The sequence below is a fragment of the Sciurus vulgaris genome (genome assembly GCF_902686455.1).
Source record: "Sciurus vulgaris genome assembly, chromosome: X".
Classification (NCBI taxonomy): Eukaryota; Metazoa; Chordata; class Mammalia; order Rodentia; family Sciuridae; genus Sciurus; species Sciurus vulgaris.
In genome coordinates, this window is record NC_136471.1 from 852,851 (window position 1) to 878,320 (window position 25,470).

At 38.1% G+C, this 25,470-nt stretch overlaps 1 protein-coding gene across 4 annotated transcripts in view; it reads left to right on the plus strand.

Moving 5' to 3' along the window:
• The window catches only part of F8 (coagulation factor VIII), a 111,495-nt gene that overhangs the window by 11,186 nt on the left and 74,839 nt on the right, over positions 1-25,470 (plus strand). For 3 of the 4 annotated variants that reach the window (XR_013761197.1, XM_079124534.1, XM_079124535.1), the window contains exons 2-5: positions 11,365-11,486; positions 14,067-14,189; positions 18,837-19,049; positions 20,309-20,377. Coding sequence is in view for 3 of the 4 variants with exons in the window: in XM_079124534.1 (XP_078980660.1) it covers positions 11,365-11,486; positions 14,067-14,189; positions 18,837-19,049; positions 20,309-20,377 (527 nt within the window). In the remaining variant the exon portion in view is untranslated. Of the gene's footprint in view, positions 1-11,364; positions 11,487-14,066; positions 14,190-18,836; positions 19,050-20,308; positions 20,461-25,470 lie in introns of those variants that run through there. The other variant, XM_079124536.1, reaches the window with a different exon arrangement.

Below are 25,470 nucleotides of genomic sequence, written 5' to 3' on the forward strand. Positions count from 1 at the left end.
CCCTGACCTGTGACTTTTCCATTGCTTCTGAACAAAATATGAGTAAACCAAATCCAGGAGTATATTAAAAGGATTATATAATACAACAATGATGAGATTTATTCCTGGAGTGAAGGGATATTTCAGCATATGAAAATTGACCAGTGTCATACACCACATTAATAGAATGGGGGAAAACATATGATCATCTCAACTGATGTGGGAAAAATATTTGACAAAATTTGACACCCTTTCATGTTAATAACACTCAATAAATTAGGAATAAAAGGATATTACCTCAATATAAATAAAAACCATATATGAAAAACCAACAGTGAACATCATGCTCAGTGGTAGAAGAGTAAAAACCTCTCCTCTAAGATCAAGAACAATGAAAGATGCTTCTTTTCACCACTTTTATACCATTCACTCCTGGAGAACCAAGCTGGATATCTCATACTCGTGATTTCAAAACTTGCTACAAAGTTACAGTAATCTAAATATCATGATACTGGATAAAAGCACACATGTAGGTCAACATAATAGAATACATAGCCTAGAAACAATCCTGCAAATATAGCCAACAATTTCTGACAATGGTGCCAATACCATTCAATGTGAGGAAAGACAGTATTTCCAACAAATAGTATTGAGAAACTGGATATCCATATGCAAAAGAATGAAATGGGGCCCTAAAATAACACTGTATGTAAAAATAAACTCAAAGGAATCTATAACATAAATGTAAGGCTTAAAATTATAAAACTCTCAGAAGAAAATATAGGGTAAAACTGCCTGGATTTGAATTTGCCAATGATTTCTTGCATATAACACTGAAGTCATAGGCAATGAAAGAAAAATTCGTGAATTGGATTTCATGAAAATTAAATGTTTGTTCATCAAAATACAATTAACAGAGTCAGAAAGCAACCTTCAGAATGAGATAAACTATTTGTAAATCCTATGTTAGATTTAAATAATAAATTACTATCCAGAAAATGTATAGAACTCTTAAAACCCAACAACAAGAAAGCAAATGAAAGACTAGAGTTATTGTCATTGAACCCCATAGAGCAAGGCAGTGGTTACTGGACATGATCTGGAGTGTGGGGAACCAGAATTCTTACTATTGGGCCGGGGGCCTGGAGATGTTGCAGCATGTCTGGAGCCAGCCCCTGACCAATGGAGACCTGGCTGGCAACACCATGGTGGAACCAGATACCTGAAGTCTATCACTGGCCACCAGAATGAGTAGGACCATCTCTCTTGAGGCTCCTCAGGGTTCCCCTTACCAATTGCATGGTTGTTTTTGGTTGCATTGGAGTTAGCTCTATACCCATAATAAGGGAATGCCCTCCTGGGATGCTAGATGTGAGAAGTATTGTTTAGCCCTTGTTCAGAAAAACGTGAAAGACCTGATAGAAGTTTGGATTTGTGACCCATTTAATCTCTCAAGCCTTCTAGGCATGTGTCTGAAAGAAGTTTCCAAATGTTGTAAAGTTTTCCACTGGCAGAGATATCTAAAAAAGCATGCTACCTAATATGTTTAAAAAAAAAAAAGCAAATTGCCTGATTTGAAAGGGAGCAAATATGGGCTGGGAAGAGAACTCAGTGATACACCACTTGCCTAGCATTCATGAAGCCCTAGTTTTGATCCCCAGAACCCCAAAAGTATGGGTGGGGGCAAAAGACATGAATAGAGATTCCTCCCAAAAATATACAAGTGACTAATAAGTACATGAAAGGACACTGATCACTAATTATTAAGGAAATATGGACAAAACTACAAAGAAATACCACCTAATATCCACTAGAATGACTACTATAAAAATACAATTATGAGTGTTTGTAGGAATACAGAAAAAGTGAAACCCTAATGCAACTGTTAGAAATGTAAAATGCTACAACTTATATGGAAAATAGTACTGCATTTCCTCCAAAAATAAAAAATAGTTATATTTTATCCAGCAAGTACACTTTTGGATATATATTCGAAAGAACTGAAAGCAGGATCTTGAGGTATTGTTACATCCATTGTATTATTAAGATTCTCCAAAGAAACAGAATAGGAGAGATATGCCACATGTTATATATATATTGTTGTTCATACCAACATTATTCACAATAGTTGAAATGTGGAAGCTCCTCATGTGTTTTGACAGATAATCAAAATGTGGCCTTTACATACAGAGGAATATGTTTTCACATTTAAAAGGGAAATTCTGACATGTGCTACAACATAGATGAACTGTGACAACAGTATTAGAAATGAAATATGCCACTCACAAAAAACTTGAATGCATTAGTCAGGGTTCTCTAGAGGAACAGAATCAACAGGAAGTATGATTATAAAAAGGGGATTTATTAGATTGGATAACACGACCAGAAGCTGGATAGTCCACAATGGTGGTCTGCAGCTGGAGATCTGGAAAAACCAGCAGCTTTGCAGTTCAAGAAGCAGAAGTGAAGTTTTCAAGATGGCGGACTAGAGGGTGGCTGCATTTCATGTTGCTCCAGGACTCAGGATTCAAAAGAGGAGATATTGAGAGACTTGGGGCCAACTCAAAGCCGCTGGGTGAGTCTCTCCCATTGGGGAGGCGTGTCGGGAGGGGCGGTAGTCCTGGAACGTAGGGAACTTTGTGAAGTAGAGCTGCCCGGCAAGACTCCCCTCCCCCCGCTGGAGCAGTGAACTCAGACAACTGGGAGCATTGTAGAGGAGGCCACTCAGCACAGCACTGGGACTCGGAGAAACCCACTGGGGCTCCAGGTGGCTTCCCAGAGGAGGAGCTGCGTGGCAAGCTGTTTGGACTCAGAGCGAGCACCCCTGAACACCAGGGCCTGCCCGGAGGAGGAGGAGGAGCACAGTGGGTCGCTTGGACTCGGAGTGACTGCATCAGAGCTCCAGGCATCTGCTCAGAGGAGGAGGCGAGTGGTGAGTTGTTTGGACTCAAAGCGACCACTCCTGAACACTGGGGGGGCTGCACGGAGGAGGCAGGTGGCGGGTCGCTTGGACTCAGAGCAACTGCTCCTGAACACCCGGGGGTGCTGCCCGGAGGAGGAGGAGGAACGGGGCGGGTCACTTGGACTCGGAGTGACTGCTCAGGGCTATGGGTGGTTGGTGGGAGGAGGAGGAACGCAGTGAGTTGCTTAGACTCCTAGTGACTGCACCGGAATACTGGGCGGCTGTCTGGAGGAAGAGGCGTGTGGCGGGTCTCTGGGACTCAGAGCCATTGTACGGAGCCCCAGGTGGCTGCTCAGAGGAGGGGCCGCATAGACAGGCGATTAGGTGCAGAGCAGGTTCCCAGGATCTAGGAGGCTTCTTGGTGGAAGAGCCGCACAGAGACACGCTTAGGGGTGGAGCGAAGGTTCCAGGTCTGCAGGTAGATTCTCTGAGGAGAGGCAGCCTAAGGAGACTCGTCTGCGAAGGGTGAGGCTCCCAGGCCCAGGAGGTAGGGCCGGGCCCCTGGGAACTTTACAGAGGAAGGCAGCCCAGGCCAGGTGGTAGCTGTAAATTGAGGGGAACCTCTAGGAGGGGAACTGACCAGCGAGACCTCCCCACCAGGTGAGTCTTCCCTGCCGGGTGAGGTTTCCCCACAAGGACGGTAAAACCAGAGACACAGGCCCAAACAGGCCTTGCCTCAGCCTGCAGCCTAGGTCCCCTTTGGATGACCATTGGTCAACAAGTGGAGGCACCTCTGCCCACTAGCAGGGATTATACCCCACCTGAAGGCCACCACACCTAGAGAGGCAGCTTCCTTGTGGAGCACCGCACTATCAACTTCCTCCAAGACTTCAGCCTACTGAAGGCTAAGAGGGGATATATATAGAAATCTTCAGGGACATTGTAAGTCAATAGAGGAAATCTTCAATATCTCAGCGGTCCACTGATACCTGAACAATATGAGAAAACAAGGAAAGAAAATGCCGCAAACAAATCTAGATGTCACATCAATAAAACCCAATGACAGCATGGCAGAAGAAATGACAGAAAAGGAGTTCAGAATGTACATAATTAAAATGATCAGGGAAGCAAACGATGAGATGAAAGAGCAAATGCACGCACTGAATGATGAGATGAAAGAGCAAATGCAGGCATTGAATGATCGCACCAATCGACAGTTAAAAGAGCAAATACAGGAAGCAAAAGATCATTTCAATAAAGAGTTGGAGATATTGAAAAAAACCAAACAGAAATCCTTGAATTGAAGGAAACAATAAACCAAATTAAAAACTCCATAGAAAGCATAACCAATAGGATAGAACGCCTGGAAGACAGAACCTCAGATATTGAAGACAAAATATTTAATCTTGAAAACAAGGTTGACCAAACAGAAAAGATGGTAAGAAATCATGAACAGAATCTCCAAGAACTATGGGATATCATGAAAAGACCAAATTTAAGAATTATTGGGATTGGGGAAGGCCTAGAGAAACAAACCAAAGGAATGAACAATCTATTCAATGAAATAATATCAGAAAATTTCCCAAATCTGAAGAATGAAATGGAAAATCAAGTTCAAGAGGCTTATAGGACTCCAAATACACAAAATTACAACAGACCCACACCAAGGCACATTATAATGAAAATGCCTAACATACAAAATAAAGACAGAATTTTAAAAGCTGTGAGAAAAAAGAACCAAATTACATTCAGGGGGAAACCAATACGGATATCAGCAGATTTTTCAATCCAGACAGGAAAAGCTAGAAGGGCCTGGAACAACATTTTTCAAGCCCTGAAAGAAAATGGATGCCAACCAAGAATCTTATACCCAGCAAAACTTACCTTCATATTTGATGATGAAATAAAATCCTTTCATGATAAACAAAAGCTAAAAGAATTTACAAAAAGAAAGCCAGCATTACAGAACATTCTCAGCAAAACATTCCATGAGGAAGAGATGAAAAACAAAGAAGCAAATCAGCAAAGAGAGAATTATCCTAAAGGAATTGTCAAATAAAGGAGGAACCAAGTCGTGTAAAAATAAATAAATAAATAAATAAAATTTAAAAAATGAACCAAATGACCAGGAATACAAATCACATCTCAATAATAACCCTGAATGTTAATCGCCTGAACTCATCAATCAAAAGACATAGACTGGCAGATTGGATTAAAAAGAAAGATCCAACTATTTGCTGCCTGCAAGAGACTCACCTCATAGAAAAAGATACCCATAGACTAAAGGTGAAAGGATGGGGAAAAACATACCATGCACATGGACTCAGCAAAAAAGCTGGAGTATCCATCCTCATTTCAGATAATGTGGACTTCAAGCCAAAGTTAGTCAGAAGGGATAAAGAAGGTCATTTCACACTGCTTAAGGGAAGCATAAATCAGCAAGACATAACAATCATAAACGTCTATGCCCCAAACAGTGGCTCATCCATGTATGTCAAACAAATCCTTCTCAATTTCAGAAATCAAATAGACCATAACACAATAATACTAGGTGATTTTAACACGCCTCTCTCACCACTGGACAGATCTTCCAGACAAAAATTGAACAAAGAAACCATAGATCTCAATAACACAATCAATAATTTAGACTTAACGGACATTTATAGAATATACCATCCAACCAAGAGCGAATACACTTTCTTCTCAGCAGCACATGGATCCTTCCCTAAAATAGACCATATATTATGCCACAAAGCTAACGTTAGCAAATACAAGAAGATAGAGACACCACCTTGTATTCTATCAGATCGTAATGGATTGAAATTAGACATAAATGAAAGAGTAAAAAACAGAAACTACTCCAACACCTGGAGATTAAACAATATGCTATTATATGATGAATGGTTAACAGAAGATATTAGGAAGGAAATTAAAAAATTCTTAGAGGTAAATGAGAACAAAGAAACATCATATCAAAATCTCTGGGACACTATGAAAGCAGTACTTAGAGGGAAATTTATTTCATGGAACGCATTCAATAAAAGAAGTAAAACTCAACAAATAAACGACCTAACACTACAGCTCAAAGCCCTAGAAAAAGAAGAACAGACCAACACCAAAAGTAGTAGAAGAGAGGAAATAGTTAAACTCAGAGCTGAAATCAACGAAATTGAAACAAAAGAAACAATACAAAAAATTGACAAAATAAATAGTTGGTTCTTCGAAAAAATAAACAAAATTGATAAACCTTTAGCCACACTAACAAAGACAAGAGAAAACCCAAATCACTAAAATTCGGAATGAACAAGGAAATATCACAACAGACAGGATTGAAATACAAAACATAATTAGAAGCTATTTTGAAAATCTATACTCCAACAAAAGAGAAAATTTCGAAGACATCAAGAGGTTTCTAGAGACATATGAATTGCCTAAACTGAACGAGGAGGACATTCACAATTTAAATAGACCAATTTCAAGTAATGAAATAGAAGAAGACATCAAAAGCCTACCAACAAAGAAAAGTCCGGGACCAGATGGGTTCTCAGCCGAGTTCTACAAAACCTTTAAAGAAGAGCTCATTCCAATACTTCTCAAAGTATTCCATAAAATAGAAGAGGAGGGAACCCTCCCAAACTCATTCTATGAAGCCAATATCACACTGATACCTAAACCAGACAGAGACACTTCGAGGAAAGAAAATTTCAGACCAATATCCTTAATGAACATCGACACAAAAATTCTCAACAAAATTTTAGCAAATCGCATACAAAAACATATTAAAAAGATAGTGCACCATGATCGAGTGGGTTTTATCCCAGGGATGCAAGGTTGGTTCAACATGAGGAAATCAATAAATGTCATTCACCATATCAACAGATTAAAGTTAAGAATCACATGATTTTTTCAATAGATGCAGAAAAAGCATTCGATAAAATACAGCATCCCTTCATGCTCAAAGCACCAGAAAAAAAAGGGATAGTGGGAACATTCCTTAACATTGTAAAGGCCATCTACGCTAAGCCCATGACCAATATCATTCTAAATGGTGAAAAGCTGAAAGCATTCCCCCTAAAAACTGGAACAAGGCAGGGATGCCCTCTTTCACCACTTCTATTCAACATCGTCCTTGAGACTCTACCCAGAGCAATTAGACAAACCAAAGAAATTAAAGGGATACGAATTGGAAAAGAAGAACTCAAACTATCCCTGTTTGCTTTTGACATGATTATATATTTAGAGGAACCTGGAAATTCCACCAGAAAACTCTTAGAACTCATAAGTGAATTCAGTAAAGTAGCAGGTTACAAGATCAATGGTCATAAATCCAATGCATTTTTATACATAAGTGATGAATCTTCAGAAAGAGAAATTAGGAAAACTACCCCATTCACAATAGCCTCGAAAAAAATAAAATACTTGGTAATCAATCTCACAAAAGAGTTGAAAGACCTCTACAGTGAGAACTGCAGAACACTAAAGAAAGAAGTTAAAGAAAATCTTAGAAGATGGAAAGATCTCCCATGTTCTTGGATAGGCAGAATTAATATTGTCAAAATGGCCATACTACCTAAAGTGCTATACAGATTCAATGCAATTCCAATTTAAATCCCAATGATGTACCTTACAGAAATAGAGCAAGCAATTATGAAATTCATTTGGAAGAATAAGAAACCCTGAATAGCTAAACCAATCCTCAGTAGAAAGAGCGAAGCAGGGGGTATCGCCATACCAGATCTTCAACTCTATTACAAAGCAATAGTAACAAAAATGGCATGGTATTGGTACCAAAATAGACAGGTAGATCAATGGTACAGAATAGAGGACATGGACACAAACCCAAATAAATACAATTTTCTCATACTAGACAAAGGTGCCAAAAATATGCAATGGAGAAAAGATAGCCTCTTCAACAAATGGTGCTGGGAAAACTGGAAAACCATATGCAACAGAATGACATTGAACCCCTATCTCTCACCCTGCACAAAACTCAACTCACAATGGATCAAGGACCTCGGAATCAGACCAGAGACCCTGCATCTTATAGAAGAAAAAGTAGGTCCAAACCTTCAACTTGTTGGCTTAGGATCAGACTTCCTTAATAGGACTCTCATAGCACAAGAAATAAAAGCAAGAATTGACAACTGGGATAGATTCAAACTAAAAAGCTTTCTCTCAGCAATGGAAACTATCATTAATGTGAAGAGACAGCCTACAGAGTGGGAGAATATCTTTGCCACTCATACTTCAGATAGAGCGCTAATTTCCAGAATCTATAAAGAACTCAAAAAACTCTACACCAAGAATACAAAGAATCCAATCAACAAATGGGCTAAGGAAATGAACAGACACTTCACAGAAGATGATGTACAAGCAATCAACAGATATATGAAAAAATGTTCAACATCTCTAGTAATAAGAGAAATGTAAATCAAAACTACCCTAAGATTCCATCTCACCCCAATTAGAATGGCAATTATCAAGAACACAAGGAACAATAGGTGTTGGCGTGGATGTGGGGAAAAAGGTTCACTCATACATTGCTGGTGGGGTTGCAAATTAGTGCAGCCACTCTGGAAAGCAGTATGGAGATTCCTCAGAAAGGTTGGAATGGAACCACCATTTGACCCAGCTATCCCACTCCTTGGCTTATACCCAAAGGACTTAAAATCAGCACACTACAGAGATACAGCCACATCAATGTTCATTGCTGCTCAATTCACCATAGCCAGACTGTGGAACCAACCTAGATGCCCTTCAGTTGATGAATGGATAAAGATACTGTGGTACATATATACAATGGAATATTATCCACCATAAAGAATGATAAAAATATGGCATTTGCAGGCAAATGGATGAAATTGGAGGATATCTTGGTAAGTGAGATAAGCCAATCTCAAAAAACCAAAGGACGAATGGTCTCACTGATAAGCAGATGATGACACATAATGGGGGGTAGGAGGGGTTAGTGTTAGGGTTAGAGTTAGGTTTAGGGTTAGGCATAAGGAGGGTGGTAAGAATGGAGGAAGGAAGGACTGTATAGAGGGAAAAGAGGGGTCGGAGGGGTGGGGGAAGGGAAAAAATAACAGAATGAATCAAACAATATTGCCCTATGTAAGTTTATGTTTACACAAATGGTATGCTGTTACTCCATGTACAATCAGAGAAACAACATGTATCCCATTTGTTTACAATAAATAAAAAAAAAACATTAAAAAAAAAAAGAAGTTGAAACCCCAGAAAAAGAGGGACCAACACAGTGATTCCCTAATCTGAGATCAAGGGTTCTGGAAACTCCCTGGAGATTCACTGGCAGAGTCCACTTTGGAATACTGAAGAAGTTGAGTTCAATATCTTCAGATGATTGAAGCAGCAATCAAGAATGTGTTCAAGAAGATTGGAGCTTGCATCTGTCTCTGCTTTCTTGGTCTTCCAGTTTTCATTCCATCCTATTGGGTGGTGCTGCCCACACTTGGGGAGGGTTTGCAGTTCAGTTCTCTATCCCACATGCCAATCATTCCTAGACATGCCCTCACTGACACACCCAGAAGCCTCTTAATCATTTGTATCTCTTAATCCAACCAAGCTGACAATCCACATTAACCATTACACTGAATGTTTTATGTTTCCTCTTGTATTGGGTCCTTAGACATAGTCAAAATTATATGGTATGTAGAATAGTACATACCTTAAAAAAAAGAAAAAGAAAAATAGAGTTCTGGAGATACATGATGGTAACAGCATATCATGAATGAATTCTATACTTCAAAATAGTTTAAAACGGTAAATTTTGTTTTCTATATTTTATTGCAATAAAAATTTTTTAAAAATCAGGTGAGGCTGTTCTAGAAAGGAACAATGATACTTTGGTTATTTCACCACAGGGTTGAGAAAGAAACAAATAGATGATCAGTGCTTAGATCTACTTTTATTCATTTCACATCCTGGTAATCTTAGGCATGATAGTCTCTCACTCCAGGCTTATAAATACAACAGAAGCTGTGCCTCCTTTTTCCCATTTCATACTTATTGTGGTTATTTACAACATAATGAAAGTGTCTCACTGGCTGATATTTGGGGGCTCCTTTTCTGTGTCCCCCCATAACAAGCCCACTTGTCTTTTATTTATGCTATAGCCCATTTCTCACATCTCCTATTTTTCAAAACTCCTGAGAGTCAATAAAATAGGAGACTTAAACAACACCTTTTCCACATGTAAGTATATCTTTAAGAAACTTTCCTTTTCCACATGTATAACTAATTAGAACAAAATTTTAAAAAGCTTTCCTTTTCCATATTCAATTCTGATGTATGCTTTGTGATAGCACAGAGGAGTAACATAGTATGTGGTTGATATGTAAATCAGTGTACATCTGTTTAGGGTGAGTGCTTAAATTTTTTTGACTGATTGAACTTTGGAGACCAGGATCTATACATGAAAACTTTCTTCCTCATGAGAATTAATTATAGTTCTGTGGCTTCTTGAAATGATAGCAACTAGTAAAAAGTGATGGGAGATAAAAGTTGGATGTTGAAAAGCATAAATCAGGAAGAGAGGCTCTTTATGGCATATAGAAATGTAAGGTGCAGGGCTGGGGATATAGCTCAGTTGGTAGAATGCTTGCCTTGCAAGCACAAGGTGCTGAGTTCAATCCCCAGCACTGAGGGAAAAAGAAAAAAAAAGGTAAGGTGCAGAACTGTTCCATGGTGTGTAAAAATTACCAGCATATGAAAACCAGTGAGTGGAAATAATTATGTTCAACTTCTTTGTAATTTCTATCAATTCACTTGGGTCCAGTGTCCCTTCTTCACTAGAATTAACAGTGGTAATTTTGATTACTCAATCTAAATGGGGCCTCAGGACATGAGCCTAACTTGTCAGATAGGGAAAAAGGAAAACTTGGAAACCTAAAAGAATTTTGATGACTGATGCAAGAAAATAACACTTTGTGAACATTTATATAATTAATTATCATAATAATTTCTGATCCATGAATAAATGGGTTATTGGGAGTATTAGACTAGAGAAAAAATGAGCATTAATGTATAATTGGCTGTGAATTATAGTGCCTGGTACCAAAAGGTCTCCATATACATAATCTTCATTGAAAGTTAATTGTCTCTCTGATATTCCTGGTACCCCTAAGGAGGAAAGTATAATTTTAAGTACATATTGACCAAATTTTTATGCAAGATTCATAGATGAAAGTTATAGTCTGTTTTCTAAAACAGAAATTGAAAGACTCAATAGTTATATTGCTTTGGCAGGAAAATGTTTGGCTAATGCAGTGTATGGGTCTTGATTTCATGATTTATCATTTTGCACTTAATATATCAGTTGACCTGTGAAAGCAGCGTTTGATTTGATGGGTTTTTAGGGATTCATGTACAACTTCCAATTTACACTGTAAACAGTAGAGGAGATTGGGTTGGGAGTATTACTTCCAGCTCAATTTTGAATGACTTTTCCTTTCTTTATACAGATTTCCTCCTGAAATGCCAAGATCTTTTCCATTCAACACCTCAGTCATGTACAAAAAGACTGTGTTTGTAGAGTTCACGGATCACCTTTTCAATGTTGCCAAGCCCAGACCACCCTGGATGGGTAATGAAAAAAAATATTGAATGCTAATTATGACACTGGTTATCTTGTTTCCCAGCAAGGATTCTTCAATCTTGGGAGTGCAGTTAAAGATAGCAGCTGTCAAAGAGAATATCCTTTTGGTCAGGTTTTCCTTACTGCCCCCTTAGGGGTGGATTTTATGTTGTTTTTGGTTTCTGCAGCATTATCCTGATTTCTTTTCTTTTCTTTCTATCTTCAGTCCATAGGTGATCTTATCCAGCTTTATGACTTTAAAATATTATCTATATGCTAATAATTCCCAAATTCCTATCTTCAACTTACACTTCTCCCATGAGCACCAACTACATACTTTCACTTAGATGTCAAATAAATATGCAACAAGATGTTAAGATATTTCCTGTCATACTATTTTTTTTGTGTGTGTGTGGCACTGGGTATCAAACCCAGGGCCTTGTGCATGTTGGACATGTACCCGGCCAGTGAGCTACACTCCACGTCACTGTTAAAGTGGTTGGGAGAATTACAGGTGACAAGTATTTCCATATTCTAAAGACAGGTATCAGCCCACCTATTCAGGACTTGTTCATGTAGTGGTTCAAAACCAGTTATGAAAACCTTGGACCATGACTCACTCCCAGCTTATATAAAAGAAGACTAGGAAGTTTATATTTAAAGATTTTTTAGAAGCCAAGCATGGTGGTGCACACTTGTAATCCCAGCAGCTCGGGAGGCTGAGGTAGGAGGATGGAGGGTTCAAATCCAGCCTCAGCAATTTAGTGAGCTACTAAGCAACTCAGTGAGACCCTGTCTCTAAATAAAATACAAAATAGAGCTGGGGCTGTGGCTCAGTGGTTGAGTGCCCCTGAGTTCAAACCCCAAGACAAAAAAAAAAAAAAAAAGATTTTTTGGAGAGCATTTTTGGTATGTCCCCTACCACATGGAGGAAATAAATCTCCCTCATGTCAAGCTATAACAAGGGAGAGTTCAGGAGAACAACTTAGAAGACTTGACATAGCACTTCTGGAACTTGGGAGACATTGACTAGTGCCCGATTTCTGTGTATAAAAACTTTCAAGGTCAGAGGTTAGGAGTAACTTCCCCTGATGGCATAGCAGAGAGGGTAGAATATAGTGAAATCTGACTGCACTGTCACTGTTAGGTGTGAGGCCAGGAAGGTCACAGGATGAGATCTGTTTTAAGAAGACCCTGCCTAGCCTAAGCGACCCAAAGAGAAAGACCCACATGGGTTGTACTGCCAGAAATATAAACTAAGAGGAAACATGCAAGTGACCAGCTAGAAAGAATATACTCCATGCCAGAGAGAGATACAGTAGGGTATCACCATATTGAGGATGTGGGAGGGGTCTCCAAAGAACTCATATATGTTCCCATAAAATAGCAAGAATTTTGGCATGTGCTTCAATCAAGAGATACTAAACAAGTTCCTAACATCAAGCCTCTTTTTCCACTCCCACTCTCCTACCTTAGAGGGTCCAGGATTCAGCTGGAGGAAAAAGGGAACTCTTAATTGCAGAGGACATCAAAATTTTGTATTTAGACTGGAATGGTTTTGTAATACCTAAAAACATTACTGTTTGCTAACATCTAAAAGTTACTGGAAGAGATTTAGAATCCGTCAAAGTGCAAGAGAGGGAAATTCCATATAATGCAATTAAAAACAAAGCTATTTCATGTTTTCATTGAGTCCTGTTAATTCAATAAACCATTTATAGGCATCTTATACTTACAACATCCACAGAACAGAACTCTTAATTTTCCTCTTGCTTTTCTGTATCATGGATTGACTAATGACCTAGTGCACAAGTCACAAATGACATGAATCTCTTTGACTACTCTCTTTCTCTTTTATTCTGTCTCCAACATCCAATCCATCCACAAGTCATATTTGACTGTTACTTCAAAACAAGTCCCAAGTTGTCCTCTTTTACTTCTTGTAAAATCAAAATTTATCCTGTTCTTATGGCCTATAAGGTCCTACAAGTTATGTCCCCTATATCTATAATCATATTTTCTATTACTCATTCACCTTGTTTCATCCACATTATTTAACTATACCAAGCTTATTCCTGTCTCCAGGGATTTGCATTTTATCTAGTTTTAATGATTTTCCACTAGGTCTTTGAAACTATTGCTTCTTTTATATTAGTCAGATCTCTGTGCAAATGTCATGTCCTCAGAGAGCATCTTCTTGATCATTATATTTAAAGAATTTCCTGTCTCCCACTTCATTATTCTCTAGCACACACTGTCATCCTTTATAGAAATTATAATAACTAGAAATTTTCTTGTTATTTCTTTACATTCTTAATGTCTCTTGAATGTGAAATCCAGTACCTCGGACAGTTCCTAGAATACAGTAGGAACTCAAATATTAGTTGAATTGATGAATGCACTTGATGAATTGCCAGAAATACTTCATCAGAACAACCATAAGGCTGAGATGGTATTGGCATAACTACTTGTTATTAATAGTCACAGGAGCTTGCCTCTCCATTGTGACTTTTATCCTCACTTTTGTAACAACAGGTTGTCTGGAGTGCTATCTTTCAAGTGACCTTTGAAGGACATCTCATTTTGCAGGTCTGCTGGGTCCAACTATCCAGGCTGAGGTTTATGACACAGTGGTTATTACACTAAAGAACATGGCTACTCATCCTGTCAGTCTTCATGCTGTCGGTGTATCTTACTGGAAAGCTTCTGAGGGTAAGTCAAATGCCTTTCTATTGTCCTGTCATCCTAGGGATAGAAATGTGAGATGCATTTGTTTATGATGGTGACTGCCTTAGTTCCTTACAACAAAATACCTTAGACTGGGTACTTTATGAAGAAAAGAGTTTTTTAAAAAGTTCATAGTTCTGCAGGGTCAAGAGCATTATGCCAGGATTAGCTTTTAGTGAGGACTTCATGGCAGATAGCCTCACATATTGAGAGAGAGAAAGAGAGAGATGCCACATGGGAAAAGAGGAAGCAACAGAGTGAGCTCAGAAAGCTGAACTTATTTTTTTTAAACAATCTCAACATTGGTATTAGTTCCTTCCCAAGGTGGTGTTCCCATGACCTTATTACCTCACACTAGATCCCATGCTATAATTTGGGTCTGAAATGTCCCCCAAAGGTCCATGTGTGAAAGGCTTAGTTCACAGCCTGTGGCACTATTGGTAGATGGTGGAACTTTAAGAGGTGATGCCTAGTGGGAGGAAGTTAGGTCATTGGCCCCTTCTTTTCTCTTTCTCTCTCTGCTTGTCAGACATGAATTGAAAAGGCCTCCTCTACTATGCAGTACTGCTATGATGTACTGCCTTGCTACAAGCCCAAAAGTAATAGGGCAAAGCAGCCATGACCTGAAACCATGAGCCAAAGCCAAACTTTTCTCTTTTAAGTTATGTTAGGCATTTCATTACAGTAACAGAAACTTAACACATGCTTCCTCTTGAAGGTTCCACCACTTTTCAGTACCATAATATTGAGAACTGAGCCTCCAACATAAGAACCTTTGGAGGACAAAACATATCTAAACCACAACAGTGACACACCTGGATATGGATTCATTCTCTTGAAAACAAACTTACTGAAGGATATGACAACAACAACAATAACAATGATGGCTAAAACATATTCGAGTTTAAGGTCAGACAGCTAGTGAGTGGTGAAATCAGGATCCAGAACTTGTGCTCTGAACCACTATACTGCAGTGCAAGGACTGTTTTTTTCCCACCATCTCAGCTCTTCTGTTTAGTGTCATTCACAGGCAGGCACTTCTCACATAATGGCAAAAAGTCACTGAAAGCTCAAGTCTTGCCTTGTTCTTATAGATAGTGATCCAGGGCTGGGAAGGAAATGTCTTTCCCAAAGCTTTCTGATGTCAAGTGGTATGGAAGAGTTAAAAATGAGGAGGTAGCACCAGTCTTGCCTAATACAGTTAGAGAGATCCTTTTATCAGAAGGAAAATGATGTCAGGTATCTACAACAGAAGGAAAATGATGTCAGGTATCTACAAATATAGACCCTATAACCTGGAGGAGGGAATGCCTATTTGGTCTAGCATGGACAAGTAACAAGGAAGAAAAAAATGACCATGCCCTTCAATCCTGCACACACCAGTTACTTTTTCTTCCAAAATTGCACATATTCCTCCCTCCTTAAGATCGCTTCTTCTAAATGTACTTCAAACAGAACCTGCCACTTTCATAAAGCCTATTCCTCCCTCGTCATGTGGTTGGTCCAAGTTAAACCACTGTGGCTATCAAGCACTTGAAATGTGGTGAGTCACAATTGAGACATACTATAAAATACACACTGGCTTTAAAATGCTTAGTACAAAAGAAGACTAAAGTATCCCATTCATTGTTTATGACTACATATTGAAATTATAATATTTGGATATATTAGGTTATATAAAATATATGAGTAAATAATTTCACCTATTTCCTTTTCTTAATGTGTCTGAGAAAATTTAGAATTGCATGTATGCTCACATTATATTTCTATTGGACAGTACTCATCTGTATACTCCCAATAAAATATCATTTAGCATATGTTGAAGCTACTGCTCCTGATGTGGTGACTCATGGTTAAATATGTCTCACTGTGGTGTATGACCCAAATCTTCAGTGTGGCTTTGTCAAGGGATTCACTTGGAGACCTAGTGGAAGACAATTTCATGAAGTCTGGAACATTACTATTTTAGTGTAAATGCCAAAGTTTCTTTAGGTCTCCTCTTCTCCCTCATGGAGCCAAACCAAAAATCATAAAAATTCTATCTCATCTGCCTTCTTGTGCCCAGAAAACTTCCTAGGGAGGATCAGGCCTCATGATGTCAGGTGAAATGGAACTTTCCTTCTTTCTTCTTTTGTTCTGACTTCCCAGACATTCCCTCACCACCTAGCAGAAGTATAAGGTGAGCTTGTTAAAACAAACAACCTGTTTGGTCATAGCTTCTATTCAAGCTAGCTTCTCCTTAACCTTCACGATGCAGAAAATGAGTGAAGAGAGTGCCAAAGTTGACTATAACACTGTTCATATAGCTGATAGCATGTATAACTCAAGATTCAAGTAAGATATTAATAAATTATTGGCATACATACTTTATATTATACAGCCTAAATATGCTTAAATGTTGACTAAGTTCTTATTCTGAAATGAGAATGTCTTAATCTTCTGGATTTCTTTCACAAATCCAGGTCAAATTTGGGTTAGGGTAAAGTGACAAGAGAGGGCAGGCAGTATAGACAAAAAGCCATTCAAGTTTTGGTTGGAGAGGAGCAGGCTAATTCCATGAGCTTTATCCACTTGGGAATTTTCAGAATAATACAGGAAAATTTTAGAGAGTGTTCTTAAAATTTTGTGGCTAAGGTTGAGCATAGAGAACATTCTTGTGCACCCTAACTGTAGAGACATGTTTAAGTAGCCCTAAGATGGCGGCTGGCATTGGGCCAAGAGGTGGCACATAATTAGTGTTAACATGGTGTGATCTCTCATGACCTTTTGCCTGATTGGTTGATGTCTCTTTTGCGCTAGTGGTCGACACATGTTCCTCATTCTTTCTTGATTGGTACCGTGGTGCATGCTCCAATCGTGCTAATCCTAAGCTGATTGACTGCCTTAGGTATATAAGACATTCTCTTCACCTGGGAGGGGGTTGCAGGTCGCAGGTCGCAGGCCGCAGGCCGCATGCTGCATGCCACACCCCGCACCTCCAAGAAGCGACTCACCTCTAAGAAGCAGCAGACCTCTGAAAGTGTAGCCTCTCTGAAAGTGTAGCACCTCTAAAACTAAGCAAGCCTCTCTTCCTCTAAGCAAAGCCTCTCTTTCTCTAAAAGCAAGCAAGGAAGCAGCCCAGAATTGAAGTAGTTCATTACCAATCTGCCTTCAATTCTTTCCCGCAGTCTCGTTGCTGCAGGCAGCAACACCTAACCTGGTGAGGTCTGTGAAAATGGGTTGAATAGTAATACGTCTTACCAAAATTGACTTGGGAGATAAAAATGATAGACTTGCAAATCTATAGAAACACAAAGCAGATTACTGAGTGAATATTTCTATGTTGTATAATAATTGTACTTTCACATTTCTACATTCCCCATCAAACATAGTATTGGCCCTATAGGGCAGAACCAAGTTAAAAATTTTTAAATCTCAGGGTGGGGTTGTAGCTTAGTGATAGAGCACTCACCTAGCATGTGCAAGGCCCTGGGTTTGATCCTTAGCACCACATAAAAATAAAATAAAGGTATTGTATCCACTTATAACTAAAACAAAATATTATAAAAATTTTTAAATCTCTGTATCTTACCACTGCCTGACCATCAAAGAGTGTCTAACAAAGTATATATCCAATGCATGTTTGTTGTTGAAATGAATTAATCAAAATGATGCTAGAGGCAAGGTTACTAGTTTACAGAATTTGGAGATGTGACTAAGAACCTGGTTTTTACCATTTATGTCAGGGTTAGTGTGTGTGGGAAGCCATCCATTTTAGCAGAATCAGACTTGACTGAGCCATGGGACACAGAGGTCTGACTCCCAGGAACTGGCGGTCATGGGAGACTGTTTCAGACAACTGGAGAGTAGGTGGCCCTGTATGGAGTGGCTCACCGTCTGGGGATTTGCTAGCTCCCTAAGCAAATGACTTCCCTAACCACCCATCCTGTTCCTCACAGAAGAAGTACCTCCCGGTCTGGGCCCCTTTACCTGTATGACTGTACAGGTCTATACAGGGTGGGGCTTCTCCATCTTGTTGGAGGCCAGATCTGGTATGGCCTGATCCGTCACACCCCCTTCCTTTTGAAAAGAGTATTGGCTCTTGTGTGTTTATTGACTAGATATTTATTAGTAATTGATTTATAGCCAGCACCATTGTCCTCTGACAGAAACTCTTCCCCTCAAAGACGCAGGACATGGAAAACCCCCTACAAGTGGTCTCAAGCTCCTCCAGCACACATTAGGCCCTTCCCTAACAAGTTGAGGTTTTTTAATCTTTCAAACTAAGTTGACTCCTTCTTTTTAAATTTTTAATATTTTTATTGACAGATAATAATAGTATATCTTTTTGAAGTACAGTGTGATGTTTTGATACATTGTATTTATTAAATTAATTTTTAAGTAGTACATTATAACAAAGATTGTGCATATTAATGGGGTAACAATACTTCAAAACACGAACACCTTGAGTGATGTTTAAATGAAGCTAAACGCATCTGTCTCCTCAAACATTTATCATTTCTTTTTGGCAAAAATATTTAAAATCCTTAAAATTTTTCCTCACATAGAATCCATTTGTGGCAATGAGCTCGATATGTTCCTCTGAGTGGACAATGGGCATAGAAAAGACAGTTTTCTACCTTCTTGCTTTAGGAGCTGAATATGATGATCAGACCAGCCAAAGGGAAAAAGAAGATGATAAAGTCTTTCCTGGTGAGAGCCATACTTATGTCTGGCAGGTCTTGAAAGAGAATGGTCCAATGGCCTCTGACCCACCATGTCTCACGTACTCATATCTTTCTCATGTGGACCTGGTAAAAGACCTGAATTCAGGCCTCATTGGAGCTCTGCTGGTATGTAGAGAAGGTAAGTATGAGACTGGGTAGCTCTGAGATAAAATAAGGAGAGAAGTACAAACAGGTGGACCTTTTAATAACAGCATGTGTGTTCTTTTCTCTGAAATAGGCTTTTTTTCTTTTCCTGGAACGCTTCATGGGTAAACACATCAGTAAGTGGTTCAGGTGTTTTTATAAGCCAAAAGTATATAAAAATTTGAGAAATGTTTGTTTATTTATTTGTATAACCAATTGTCCTAAAATAATCTGAAATTTTTCAAGTGTGTTTTTGGTTTATAGCTTAATAAACATAAAGTAAGTTAGGTAAGTAAACTTTGTATAAATTTAGTTTTAATCCTATTTTTATGGTGCAATCAGCTTAATTTGAACTTTCTTATATTCCAGTTCTCTATTGTTGAATAACTCCACAATTTAGTGGTTTAAAAATGACAATAATGATTATCTTTATAGTCCTGGGGTTCTCATCGAATTTGGCTAGTGCTGAGATCATTCCCATGTCTGGCACCTGAACTTGAAAGACTTATTATGGCTACATGATCTTTCTAGTAGGTGCCACAGGGTAGTTAGTGTACATAATAGTTCTACTATAACATCCGTGTACCTCTTCTCATTTGAGTACCTGTTTTCAGTTTATTGGGGTGTGTACCCAGAAATTGCTAGGTCATATGACAATTCTGTGTTTAACATTTTGAGGAACCACCAGTTTTCCACAGCAGTTGCACAATTTTACATGAGGGTTGAAATTTCTCCACATCCTTGTCAATATTAGTCTTTAATTAACTTAAAAATATATAACCATCCTAGTGAGTATAAAGTGATATCACTTAAAATTGGGAAGTATAAACAGTTACACATTTTCCATCCATTTCATAATCTTTCTGTTTCTGTTGTGTGTGTGTATGTGTGTGTATGTGTGTGTATACAGAGAGGGGTGGGGAGGGAGGGATTGATTATATTTTGCTTGTGTCTTTGTATGTCTTTTAAATTCATTTTATTTGTATTTTATAAATTTAATAGTCCAAAACAAATTTGAAATTTAAATAAATAATCCTTTACCCCAGATAGTTTTACAAACTATGGAATAGGATACTTTATATCAAACAAACAATGTTACAGTAAAGCTAATAATAAAAGGACATTTGTTCTTACTGTCAAGCAGTTGATGAAGAAATGTCTCCTCCTAGTGGCAATTTTCTATGATGGGATTTCATATAAAAGATAAATCTCTTTCTCTCTCCCTCCCTCTCTCTCTCTCTCTTATTTTTCCAGGGAGTTTGGCCAAAGAAAGGACACAGATCTTGCACCAATTTGTACTACTTTTTGCTGTATTTGATGAAGGTTAGTGACCTTCAATTTGAAAGAAGTCAAGTTATTTATTGCCTTAATCTGGTATTTGACAATGTGGACTGCTTCTGTTCAGAGTAGGTGATTATAAGATCATTATCAATATTATTATTCAGGATAGATCCTAGGGATAGAATGGTGAGATGCATGAACTCGGTGATGGTACTTGTCTTAATCTATTTTGGGTAGTTATAATAAATACCAGAGATGGGATACTTTAAAAAGAAAGGATTATTTAGCTCACAGTTCCATCAGTTCAAGAGCATAGTGCCAGCATCAGTTATGAGGTAGGAAGATAGAGGAACTGGGTAACAGTTTGTCCTTGCTCCTGTCCTTAAATCCATCAACAAAGACTTTGGGTTGTACTTCCTAAATACCTTGTTTTATCTTCATTGCTTATTAAGTATGTGACTTTTGACAAATTAACCTCTTTGTGCTTCAGTTTCCTCAAATCTAAAAATGAAATCATATTTTTTCAAAGAATTGTTATGAGGATTAAGCTTTTTTTATTTTGTATTTTTAGGTAGGGCCTCACTAGTTGCTGAAGCTAGTTTCAAACTTGCGATCCTCCTTTCCCAGTCGCTAGAATTGCAGGTGTGCATCAACATACCTGGTAAACTACTGTGCTCTTGAGGCCTCCATCATCTTTCTTTCTTTTTTTTTTTATTGTAAACAAATGGGATACATGTTGTTCCTCTGTTTGTACATGGCGTAAAGGCATACCATTTGTGTAATCATAAATTTACATAGAGTAATGTTGTTTGATTCATTCTGTTATTTCTTCCCTTCCCCCCACCCCTCCCACCCCTCTTTACCCTCTATACAGTACTTCCTTCCTCCATACTTGCCCCCCTCCCTAACCCTAACTCTAACCCTAACACTAACCCTTCCCTCCCCCCCATTATGTGTCATCCTCCACTTATTAGTGATATCATTCGTCCTTTGGCTTTTTGAGATTGGCTTATCTCACTTAGCATGATATTCTCCAATTTCATCCATTTGCCTGCAAATGCCATAATTTTATCATTCTTTATGGCTGAGTAATATTCCATTGTATATATATACCACAGTTTCTATATCCACTCATCAATTGAAGGGCATCTAGGTTGATTCCACAGTCTGGCTATTGTGAATTGAGCAGCTATGAACATTGATGTGACTGTATCTCTGTAGTATGCTGATTTTAAGTCCTTTGGGTATAGGCCAAGGAGTGGGATAGCTGGGTCAAATGGCGGGTCCATTCCAAGTTTTCTAAGGAATCTCCACACTGCTTTCCAGAGTGGCTGCACTAATTTGCAGCCCCACCAGCAATGTATGAGTGTACCTTTCTCCCCACATCCTCGCCAACACCTGTTGTTGCTCGTATTCTTGATAATCGCCATTCTAATTGGGGTGAGATGGAATCTTAGGGTGGTTTTGATTTGCATTTCTCTTATTACTAGAGATGTTGAACATTTTTCCATATGTTTGCTGATTGCTTGTAGATCTTCTTCTGTGAAGTGTCTATTCATTTCCTTAGCCCATTTGTCGACTGGATTATTTGAATTCTTGGAGTAAAGTTTTTTGAGTTCTTTATAGATTCTGGAGATTAGTGCTCTATCTGAAGTATGAGTGGCAAAGATATTCTCTCATTCTGTAGGCTCTTTCTTCGCATTGCTGATAGTTTCCTTTGCTGAGAGAAAGCTTTTTAGTTTGAATCTATCCCAGTGGTTGATTCTAGCTTTTATTTCTTGTGCTATGGGAGTCCTGTTAAGGAAGTCTGATCCTAGACCAACAAGGTGAAGATTTAGACCTACTTTTTCTTCTATAATCTGCAGGGTCTCTGGTCTGATTCCGAGGTCCTTAATCCATTTTGAGTTTAGTTTCGTGCAGGGTGAGAGATATGGGTTTAGTTTCATTCTGTTGCATATGGATTTCCAATTCTCCCAGCACCATTTGTTGAAGAGGCTATCTTTTCTCCATTGCATATTTTTGGCACCTTTGTCTAGTATGAGAAAATTGTATTTATTTGGGTTTGTGTCCATTTCTTCTATTCTGTACCATTGATCTACCTGTCTATTTTGGTACCAATACCATGCCGTTTTTGTTACTATTGCTTTGTAGTAGAGTTGAAGATCTGGTATTGTGATACCCCCTGCTTCGCTCTTTCTACTGAGGATTGCTTTAGCTATTCTGGATTTCTTATTGTTCCAGATGAATTTCATAATTGCTTGCTCTATTTCTGTAAGGTACATCATTGGGATTTTAATTGGAATTGCATTGAATCTGTATAGCACTTTAGGTAGTATGGCCATTTTGACAATATTAATTCTGCCTATCCAAGAACGTGGGAGATCTTTCCATCTTCTAAGGTTTTCTTTAATTTCTTTGTTTAGTGTTCTGTAGTTCTCATTGTAGAGGTCTTTCACCTCTTTTGTGAGATTGATTCCCAAGTATTTTATTTTTTTCGAGGCTATTGTGAATGGGGTAGTTTTCCTAATTTCTCTTTCTGAAGATTCATCACTTATGTATAAGAATGCATTGGATTTATGAACATTGATCTTATAACCTGCTACTTTACTGAATTCACTTATGAGTTCTAAGAGTTTTCTGGTGGAATTTCCAGGTTCCTCTAAATATATAATCATGTCATCAGCGAACAGGGATAGTTTGAGTTCTTCTTTCCCAATTCGTATCCCTTTAATCTCTTTGGTTTGTCTAATTGCTCTGGCCAGAGTCTCAAGAATGATGTTGAATAGAAGTGGTGAAAGAGGGCATCCCTGCCTTGTTCCAGTTTTTAGGGGGAATGCTTTCAGTTTTTCACCATTTAGAATGATATTAGCCATGGGCTTAGCATAAATGGCCTTTACAATGTTAAGGAATGTTCCCACTATCCCTACTTTTTCTAGTGTTTTGAGCATGAAGGGGTGCTGTATTTTATCAAATGCTTTTTCTGCATCTATTGAAATAATCATGTGATTCTTGACTTTAAGTCTATTAATGTGGTGAATTACGTTTATTGATTTCCTGATGTTGAACCAACCTTGCATCCCTGGGATGAAACCCACTTGATCATGGTGCACTATCTTTTTAATATGTTTTTGTATGCGGTTTGCTAAAATTTTGTTGAGAATTTTTGCATCGATGTTCATTAAGGATATTGGTCTGAAATTTTCTGTCCTTGATGAGTCTCTGTCTGGTTTAGGTATCAGGGTGATATTGGCTTCATAGAATGAGTTTGGGAGGGTTCCCTCCTCTTCTATTTTATGGAATACTTTGAGAAGTATTGGAATGAGCTCTTCTTTAAAGGTTTTGTAGAACTCGGCTGAGAACCCATCTGGTCCCGGACTTTTCTTTGTTGGTAGGCTTTTGATGACTTCTTCTATTTCAGTACTTGAAATTGGTCTATTTAAATTGTTTATGTCCTCCTCGTTCAGTTTAGGCAATTCATATGTCTCTAGAAACCTGTTGATGCCTTCAAAATTTTCTATTTTGTTGGAGTATAGATTTTCAAAATAGCTTCTAATTATGTTTTGTATTTCAATCCTGTCTGTTGTGATATTTCCTTGTTCATTCCGAATTTTAGTGATTTGGGTTTTCTCTCGTCTTCTCTTTGTTAGTGTGGCTAAAGGTTTATCAATTTTGTTTATTTTTTCGAAGAACCAACTATTTATTTTGTCAATTTTTTGTATTGTTTCTTTTGTTTCAATTTCATTGATTTCAGCTCTGAGTTTAACTATTTCCTGTCTTCTACTACTTTTGGTGCTGTTCTGTTCTTCTTTTTCTAGGGCTTTGAGCTGTAGTGTTAGGTCGTTTATTTGTCGAGTTTTACTTCTTTTATTAAATGCGCTCCATGAAATAAATTTCCCTCTAAGTACTGCTTTCATAGTGTCCCAGAGATTTTGATATGATGTTTCTTTGTTCTCATTTACCTCTAAGAATTTTTAAATTTCCTTCCTAATATCTTCTGTTATCCATTCATCATATAATAGCATATTGTTTAATCTCCAGATGTTGGAATAGTTTCTGTGTTTTACTCTTTCATTTATTTCTAACTTCAATCCATTATGATCTGATAGAATACATGCTAGTGTCTCTATCTTCTTGTATTTGCTAACATTAGCTTTATGGCATAATATATGGTCTATTTTAGAGAAGGATTCATGTGGTGCTGAGAAGAAAGTGTATTCGCTCTTGGTTGGATGGTATATTCTATAAATGTCCGTTAAGTCTAAATTATTGATTGTGTTATTGAGATCTATGGTTTCTTTGTTCAATTTTTGTCTGGAAGATCTGTCCAGTGGTGAGAGAGGTGTGTTAAAATCACCTAGTATTATTGTGTTATGGTCTATTTGGTTTCTGAAATTGAGAAGGATTTGTTTGACATACATGGGTGAGCCACTGTTTGGGGCATAGACGTTTATGATTGTTATATCTTGCTGATTTATGCTTCCCTTAAGCAGTATGAAATGACCTTCTTTATCCCTTCTGACTAACTTTGGCTTGAAGTCCACATTATCGGAAATGAGGATGGATACTCCAGCTTTTTTGCTGAGTCCATGTGCATGGTATGTTTTTCCCCATCCTTTCACCTTTAGTCTATGGGTATCTTTTTCTATGAGGTGAGTCTCTTGCAGGCAACATATTGTTGGATCTTTCTTTTTAATCCAATCTGCCAGTCTATGTCTTTTGATTGATGAATTCAGGCCATTAACATTCAGGGTTATTATAGAGATATTATTTGGTTTCCCAGTCATTTGGTTCATTTTTAAAATTTTATTTATTTATTTGTTTGACACAACTTGTTTCCTCCTTTATTTGACAATTCCTTTAGGATAATTCCTCCCTTTGCTGATTTGCTTCTTTGTTTTTCATCTCTTCCTCATGGAATATTTTGCTGAGAATGTTCTGTAATGCTGGCTTTCTTTTTGTAAATTCTTTTAGCTTTTGTTTATCATGGAAGGATTTTATTTCATCGTCAAATTTGAAGGTAAGTTTTGCTGGGTATAAGATTCTTGGTTGGCATCCATTTTCTTTCAGGGCTTGAAAAATGTTGTTCCAGGCCCTTCTAGCTTTTAGGGTCTGGATTGAAAAATCTGCTGATATCC